Here is a 9260-nt window from a genome sequence, read left to right on the forward strand (position 1 = left end):
TTTCATTTGTTTGTTCCTTGTCTTACAATTTTGTTTGACTACAAGACCAAAAACCAAATCAGAAAAAAAAATCCAATAAAGAAAAAGTGTGCCAAATTTGTGCAGAAAATAATATACATAAATATCAAACAAAGAAAATAGAGTTCTTGGGAGATTTTTCTTGTAATTCAATTTGCTAAAGCTATTGATGGATAAATTTGGATATTGTCCAAGATGACTCGTCATTTATTTTTGGTACATTAGAAATTTGGCTAAATAAAATTCTTAAATTTTTTCATAAGCCGAATTTATCATGAATCATAGTCCTTCTCTTTGATTAACTTAGACAATACGCGACCCTCTTAATGTGCGATTATATACTATTTTTGGTTAATTTGACACCATAGAGCAGGCCAACAAAAGATGAAAAAAATTCGATACACGTATCTGTCTAAATATATAGTAAGATTTTGGAAAAAAGAGCAGAATAATATCTTCAAGAAACTATGTTTTTACGAAAATAAACCAAAATATAATGTTCCTCATCTAAAACGGCATACATCATTCACAAAACAAACACATAAACAATTACAAAGACAAGGTTAATAGACATTTTCCCCTAAGATAGCTTTTATAAAGAGAGAAAATCCTCCTAGTCCTACTTAAAATTTCTTCCCATGCAAATTTACCTTCCCTTTTTCCACTTCATGAAAAAGAGTTGAGAAAACAAGAGCTCCAAATTCCCAAACTTAGATTAACTTGTCAAAATAAGTGCACACCTTGAGCACAGAACCTCAGATTAGGTGTTAGAATGTCAAATCGCCAATGAGGGTATCATCCCTTACTGTCACTTCCTCAGCAAACGACTAAGGTTTGTCACCGACTGCGGCTTAGCTTAGCTTCTATCCCGACCCCGAGGACTCATTTCTACGCGCCCCACCAAATATTGGCCTCATGTAAGTGTCATCGAACCTCCTCCAATAGGAATGTATTGTATATACAGGTCTCTCAAACAGCATCGACAAGCTATCTTTCGCACGTAAAAGGTTAGTTGTGGCAGATTCTTCAAATGAAAGCAAAGGAAGCCTATCTTTTGAGATAGTTGGTTCTCTGTCTATACTCCTCCTTGTATGGTCATGATGTGGAAGTAGATAGTTAATAAGTGGTTTTGTTAAGAAGCCAAAAACCTGCAATGGAAGCAATGAGTTCTTTTATATACTCAAAGCAAATAAAGGAAGTACTAGATTTCAATTTCCACAAGTACCACGAGAGGTGGCAAATTGCAAGTTAAAACGGTCAAATTAATAGAGAAAATTTTATTAGCCTATGTTTTCCCACATGCATCCGGAATAGCCTTTAGGCCCAATTTATTGATAAATTGTAACCACTTTTCTCATTGCATAGATTTTTCTCCTCTTGAACCCCCCTCCCCCGCCTGATTTTTCTCTACCCAAGGTATAGTTCCCTTCCCGATGTACTTTCTCTTTCTACGTCTTCCCCATAACTTTTCCTTTTCCCCCACACACTTTACTTTTCTCTCTTCCATTTGCATATATATATATATATATATATATATATATATATATATATATATATATATTGTTACTTAGTAGTTAACAAGTGACTTTTACAAAGATGCTTGTATAAATCTGGACATGAATTTTTCCACTAGCTCAATTCATTTAGCATCATCCCCCTTCCTTATATTCATTTCTTTTCTTATTGATTCATTTTCTAATTTTGAGTTTCTACTTAAAAAAAAATGGAGAAACGCAATAATTTTGCTTCTTCTTCTTAATATGTACAAATGCTTGCTTGTTCTTCTTATTTTTGTTTATGTGATTACTTCTTCTTCATCATCTTCTTTATCGGGTGATATTTTATAAATACAGATCCTTTGATTGGTGGTGAGTTAAAATTTTAATGGTGTTTGGAAGATACAATGTAATTTCATATAAAATTTTTATATACACAGTGTATAAAAGTTGTATATGCACTGTTATATGTATATAATTACATTATATATAATAATGTTATTATGAAAATTGTATACAGACTGTTTTACAATGTATAAAAATTCTATATACACTATTACATTGTATAAATTTTGTATATAAAGTGTATCCTGTATTTTTCAGTGTATATTATAAAAATTATATATAAACTGTTATAAAATGTATAAAATTTGTATATATATTATTACGTTGTATAAATTTTGTATATAAAGTGTATCCTCTATATTTTAGTGTATCCCTAATGTATCGTTAGTGTATATTCATGGCCCCGACTTCTTTGCAGCAACATCCCAAATGTATATATGTTATATAATAGGTGTATATGTACGGTTATACAATTTATATACATTATTTATACAATGTAAATGTTGTTGGCCGTTTAATGGTATTTTGGTAGCCATTTTGGAGGTTGGAACTCAGTGATTCTAGGTTGGAACTCCATGATTCTTTTGGGATGAATTTATGTGTTGTGAAGAAGTGAAGGGTGAAGTGCATTTGTGCAGGTGGTTATTGTTGCTATCTTCTATGGATTCTAAAGGTCTTTGTATATGATATGTATAATTAGTTTATCTCATGTACAATAAATTCATATTTAGTATTTCTTTTGTATAATTTATGTATCTATATACACTTTGAGTTTTTATAAAGTATACACTAACTATACAATATATATACATTGATTATACAATTTTAACCATGAGAATGTTTTATTCTTTGGGTCATTTTCAGTGAGCAAAAAAAAGAGAGAGAGATTTGTAGGTGTTGATAGTGATCAACATTCGCCCATGAGGAAGATTTCTAGGTCCTTTGATTTTTCTATGTTAGGTATTGATAGTGAAATGCTTTCCTTTGTTTGGAGATTTAAAAGAAAGAATATTTTCGGAACAAAAACATTTCAAAAGACGAATTAATCCCAATTTAAAACATAAAATTTATTTCATTTCCAGATTTAAAAAATATTTCCTTACCATCATTGTTCGTAACACCCAAGTTCAAGCACAACCAACAGACCAAACACAAACTTTCTTTTATTCAAAACCCACATGGCCAAGATAAGAAACCACCATATCATGAGCCAAACCCAAAGAATTAAGTACAAAATACGTAGATATGTCATTAATCCAGTAAAAAAAACGACAGGGACCCATGAAAAACAAAGAAAGACTACTTATTCAACTAGCGAAATTGAAAAAATACCTCAATAAAAAGAGGAGAAGAAAAAACCAACAACGAACTGAACAGAGAAAAGAGTTTCTCACAAACGTTGAAAGGAGCAAACTTTTACCCCTTCAGAGAAAAACCTATTTGGATTTTTAGTTCGCCAACTGCTTGCGAGTCTTAACATTTAGATTCCACATTTTAGGAGGCAGAGATTAGTTTTTGTTGAGTTTTACATGAAGGACTGGAGAGTGAAGAAGGGACAAAGGGCCGCTCAAAAACTAATTGTTGGTTAGCATATGTTATTTATTTTTGGTTACAAGATATAATGTAAAACAATGGGCTAGCGAGTGATTCATGACCCGACCAACCCAAAGTTTGCTTGAGGCAATATGAGTTGGCCCAAGATGGGTCAAATAACTGGTCATAACTTAACTCACCCAACATAACCGACCTCATTTCCCTTTTTCTTTTTCTTTTTGGAAAATGTGAAAACTAATGTATATTTCTTAAATGATTAGCTAAAGTACTTCCAAATTTACATATTTCGGGATCTCCAAATTCGATTTTGTATATTTGGGTTTGTGTTGCATTTTGACGTGCTTTTACCCAATAGTTCGATGAAGGGCTGTTTCGGGTTCAACCCGTCAGGTCACGTCAATAAACGAGTATTAACCCAAACCCATTTAAGCTTGGATGGGTTGCGTGGGATGTTGCGAGATGAGTTAATTTTGCCACCTCTAAGAACCACAAATATCAACAACAAAAAATAATAGATTTTTCCATATCTGAAGTCAATGTTCTTTATCTTATCCGATTGGCATAAACTTACTAGTGTACTGAAGAGCACAACGATTATTGTAGTGGTAACCATTACGGCATGTACTGGGTCAACTGCAACACCAGAGTAAGTGAACTGCATTAAAAGTTTATAGGTTCAAAATTAATCAGACATATTCGAAGATACTCGATCCACTTCATTAACAAAACTAAGATCCGTATGTACGCTAAAGTACCTGCTTGAATGCCAAGGCAATAGAGACAGCGCCTCTCATAAGGCCAGCCCACCAAATTACTATCTGATAATAAATAGCACACAACATAAGCGCGCATGTTAACAACATTATTATTTCGAGTAATAACTTGAATGAGACCTGATGCTCGAACGATATTGAGGGTGCTCTTGTAGCATTTCGGTTCATGAAATTGGAAAGAGCAGAGAGAGGGAACACAAAAGCAGCACGCCCGACAGCTATCAACATGAGCACGGTGCCATATATTCCCATTGAAGTCCAAACACTGCCAGCATGAATAAGTAGTAGTTAAACATTCAGAAGCGAACCCAAGTATACAACTGAAATGAACGTAGGCAAACGGAATGGTATCCAACATCTTTATTCAAGTCACCAATTTGATAATCCACTCACTTTCTAGAAACATTTTATGTCTTTATCAGCTATCCCAATAAATTGAAGGTCACAAGAAGTTATGCATTAGTGAAATAGCTATTGGATGCAAGCATCGTAAACGAGTTGAGAAACCTTCACAGTTTCAAAGATGCCGCAACCCAAGTTCAAAGATGAATTGATAACCCCTAATATAAACGCATAATAGCTGAATGACTTAAAAATTGAGGGGATATCTCACCTTTGTTTGCTCATTTTCCACTTCTCAATGTCCAGTGCGTCCATCCCCACGTATAAAAATATGAACGTTTCAGCAATGAAAGACATAGCTTCAAATGCATGCCTGCGCTCCAAAATTATGCAGCATCTCAGTACATAATCATACTTTTTTACAAGTGCATTACACGATAACCTCGACATGGTAGAAAATATATAAATGACACCTTCATTGCATACCTCGTAGTGATTCTTGAACTATCAGTCACATTATGCCATGCATAGTGAGACATCAAAATTCCGGAAAAGAAGACGGTCAAAATCCCACTGAGGCTGAAAAGCTTTAAACAACATAATCACGCTGTAAATACCATGAGAAAACTTATAAAATATGAATTTTACACGGGAACTGAAAATATGAAAATAAACATGCAAAGGAACAGATCAGCAACTCTTAGACGCTTGCTTTGCCCACAAAGATTGAATAACATACCATGACTTAGATCACACCTTACGTAGAAAACGTGCTAATTAAAATTGATTTATCACTAGATGATCGCAAAAAGAGGGGACTGAAAAAAAAATTGGGGGGGGGGGGTTGTGACGAAGTTGACAGACTACAGCAAAATTGAAAATTGAGTGCAAGAAATTGCTATACCTCAGCCAACATGTAGGACAGATATGCCATCAAAAGCATGAGAGATATTTCACGAACGGAAGAATGCCTGCAAAGATATAAACAGCTAACTCTTGATTTTGCATATCATTTACATTTAGAATTTATAGGATGACGTAGAATCCAAGCTTTTATATATGCCGACAGAAACACCAAACAAATATTTTACCTTCCAAAGTATAAGCCCTTCAGAATGTACGATGTTAGAAGTCCAGCCTGCAAAAAGAATTGGACATACTCAGTAAGGCTATTTGCTCGTGGCACGTGTTCCAACTTCCAAGGAGCGAAACACATTTTAGATAAAGAACTATGCATTTGGGTGGATAAACTTACTAAAGGATTCACTAATCAAGAGTAAAAATATCATGTGAAAGACATCAATCATCAACCAAAATAATATAGTATTTGATTTTCATTATCCTCAGAGAAACACAAAAAGTTTGTTAAACTTGAAACTGAGCTCAATCTTATGCTGGATGAAATAGGCATCTTAATAGTGAATTTGTAGTATATTTGCTTAGACGACAATAATTCATCAATTACACCATCCTATATTTTAAACGCAACTTAAACAGTATTTTCATTTTTTTCCAAGTTTTTGCCATGGAAAGGTATGGCTTTCCTCTCCTCAATAGATAGAAAGGACAAGAGTAAGTTTCGCATACTGAATCCTTAATTCAATAGGAAATAGTTAAACCCTATTTCTACCACTTAGTACGGGATCAAAAGAGTTTAAAACTGACAGCAACTCCAAGAGCAGTGCTTGTGGAGAAGAGGTACAGAAAATCTAGAAAGATATGGACAGCCGACCAGCCGTTGAATCTATCAACATCAAGCTTTTGCACTGCATTGAAGAGAACAACTGATGTAGCATCATTCACTACTCCTTCCCCAAAGACAAGGCTGTATAGTAACGGAGTCTCGTCTTGATGAAGAACCTACACATGAATTTTGCAGCAGCACAGATATAATTAGCTGACTTCAATGAAACAGGACAAATGGCCTCAAATGCCATTATTACTAACCTGCAACGTACAAACAGTATCCGTCGACGAAAATATTGCTCCAATACCTTTACCATAGCAGTTACACATATTAATATCTCAGTGAAATAGCTGCTATCAATAATGAAAAAGCAAGCGTGGAAATTCAACTAGAAAAAGGACCAAACCAAGGTAGTCGCGAACACTCAATCCATCGAAATTTAACTTGGGAAACAGCCACCAGCTACCTATACCGATAGAAGATGAATGTAAATTAAAGAACTAGATAAAAGACAAACAAGAAATTGTGTTATTATTTTTTAGCACCTAAGGGTATAGCCTAGTGGTCAATGAATTGATGGAGAACCATGCCGTCTCAGATTCAAATCCCAATGAACAAAAACACAGGAAACAAAAACACTAGATTATTTCTTAGTTACCCAGTACCTGTGCTGGTGAGAAGTTACAGGCACCGGTGGAAGTTGAGGTGCGGACAAGCTAAAAAGCGGAGTCAGAATTTGAATTTTATGGATACAAAAATGTATTCCGTTTAAGTTATTGGATAATAAATTAATAATTTGTACATTTATAATGGATTTTTTAGGACAACTACAAGGGTTGGATCAAAGCTATTGAATATGGCCGAACCCATATCTCGCATGCTAGCTCCGCCCCAGAACAAGGACAGGCTAGCCTAGCCTGGACACCACCTTTTTAAGAAAAAATTAGGGGACAAAATCAGAAGCCCAGGAATGACAGATTACCAGCTGTGATAATACTTGATGATATGAAAACTCCAATAACTCCAAACGACATAATCGTTAAGAAGTTGTGGAAGAACTGCTTCTTCTTCACCTGGAATCTGGATAAGATATGAACAGACAACATGTCATTTTAAAATGTAAAATGCTTGAGATTTATGGAAATATAATTTAACAAAAAGCTTCTTACCCTGCATTAAATATTATTGGTGGAAGTAAATAAATGAAGAACACCTCTTCATTAAATCTAAGTATGTGAGAACTTTTTCCTTTGCTTATGAAAAGTATTATTGTCCCTGATATGCAACCCTATGAACCAGAGGAGAAGATTGTTACACTCGAGAGCCAGTCAACAACTAAGCAAATAATTCCGTAAACTAATATTAAAAAAATCAGAGATAAAATAATTCTGAGAAACTATCAAAAGGAGCAATGCAGTTTTTTACTATGTTTGATTCTGTTTACCTCAAAATGATATGTGTAAATGAACCACCATTTGCTATTGACTCCTAGTTGAATATGACTAAGGAGTATTCCCTCCGTGCCAATAACACTAATTCACTAACATTATTATTAATTTTTAATATTCGTTTTAAAGATGGTGTCCAAGTTAGCTTCCGCGTAGCTCAAATATTCCACTGGCTACATACTATACTATCTCCCACCAGCACAGGAATCGCGTAATATTGTCAATTAGGCAAAGGGAAGAAATCACCTAAGACTCACTCCCCATTATCTCCATGGAGTATCATTCACTCCATTGAACTACTAGACTAAAGAAAGAAAGAAGACTTTTAAAACTTGCGATCTTAAACAACAACAACAACAACAACAACCCAGTGAGTTTCCAGACCCAGTGGATCCGGGGAGGGTAGAGTGTACTCAGACCATCCCTAACCTGGAGAGTATGGAGAGTACGAAGGTTATTTCTGAAAAACCCTCGGCTCAAGAAGACGAAAAGAGAGTAATATATTAGTACCATCAATATAAAAATTTGTGATCTTAAAACATGACCATAATATAAAGCTTGTCAATAAAAATGAAAACTTTAAGTTACATTGTATCCAAATTTAGAAACTTTTGGAACTGACTAAAAAGTAAAGAAATCACATCAATTGGAACGAAAAGAGTAATAGGACAGGGCAGCCCGATGCTTTGTGCATCGGGCATTCAGGCAGAGTTCGGAAAGGACCGCATCCCAGGTAGGTGTGATGTAGACAACTTATTGTGTTAGTGGCTATTTCCACGGCTCGAACTCGTGACTTATAGGTCACGAGAATACAACACCGCACCCAAGAGGCGTGACATACTTAGTAGCTAATTCCACGGCTCTCGAATCGTGACCTATAAATCATAAGGAGACAATTTCACCATTGCTCCACGACTCCCTTCACGACTCCCTTCAGCCAAAGTTATTTGACTATTCAACTCTTAAATGTAAAGTTTCATACCACCACTCGAATATAAATCAAATTAACGTCTTAAAGTATATCCAATTTTGTGTCCATACATAATATAGAATGAAAGAAGAGGAAGAAGAATGTACAATGATAATGGCGGTGATGGACTCGTTAACCCAACGATTTTCTTCAAGTAAATGACCAATCACTAAACATAGGCACAAAATTGCCACGAAAACTGTCATTGGAACAACTTGCTCACGACTGCTATTCCCAAAATCCATCACAAAATCGAACAGTGCCATTTTTCCCATCTCCTATTTGAGTTTTCCTCTGTCCCTTTAATTACACAGTATTTATTGCATGTTAAAAGAAGATATATATAATTGCTGCTGCTGAAGAAACTAAGAGGTAGAACAAATTTGCGGTGCTCGCCGGAACAGTTGACACGTTGCAATAGGACGAAATATCATGCACAACTACACAAGTGTCAAACTTTTTATTTTCCGTTGTTGTACCTTTGTTGTCTTTTACTCTAAATGCAAAATTACATTTGCTCTTTTCTCTTTTGCTAGTAAGATTATACATACCTTTAAAATTTGGTAGATAAATGGTCTGACCTTTTACCAAGATATGTATTCACACGTACATTTTTAGTACTAGATC

At 34.8% G+C, this 9260-nt stretch overlaps 1 protein-coding gene across 1 annotated transcript; it reads right to left on the reverse strand.

Moving 5' to 3' along the window:
- Positions 1 to 502: 502 nt before the first annotated feature.
- On the reverse strand, positions 503 to 8962 carry LOC104091037 (sodium/hydrogen exchanger 4). The gene is made up of 14 exons (XM_009596283.4): positions 8741 to 8962; positions 7385 to 7503; positions 7198 to 7295; positions 6622 to 6681; positions 6476 to 6522; positions 6194 to 6388; positions 5620 to 5666; positions 5433 to 5499; positions 5015 to 5115; positions 4800 to 4901; positions 4307 to 4451; positions 4169 to 4231; positions 3985 to 4068; positions 503 to 1166 (listed from the first exon to the last, which is right to left on the reverse strand). The coding sequence occupies exons 1-14, from the start codon at positions 8906 to 8908 to the stop codon at positions 882 to 884; spliced, it is 1581 nt and encodes a 526-aa protein (XP_009594578.1). The 5' UTR covers positions 8909 to 8962; the 3' UTR covers positions 503 to 881.
- Positions 8963 to 9260: the final 298 nt, after the last annotated feature.

This window comes from Nicotiana tomentosiformis, chromosome 8 (assembly GCF_000390325.3).
Source record: "Nicotiana tomentosiformis chromosome 8, ASM39032v3, whole genome shotgun sequence".
Lineage (NCBI taxonomy): Eukaryota > Viridiplantae > Streptophyta > Magnoliopsida > Solanales > Solanaceae > Nicotiana > Nicotiana tomentosiformis.

Coding starts and splice junctions, on each gene's coding strand:
- LOC104091037 (XM_009596283.4), bottom strand. CDS start 8,908: ATGGGAAAAATGGCACTGTTCGATTTTGTGATGGATTTTGGGAATAGC. Junction 7,504..8,740: donor CCATCACCGCCATTATCATT/GTACATTCTTCT, acceptor TCTGGTTCATAG/GGTTGCATATCAGGGACAAT. Junction 5,500..5,619: donor AAGGGCTTATACTTTGGAAG/GTAAAATATTTG, acceptor ATATCTTTGCAG/GCATTCTTCCGTTCGTGAAA.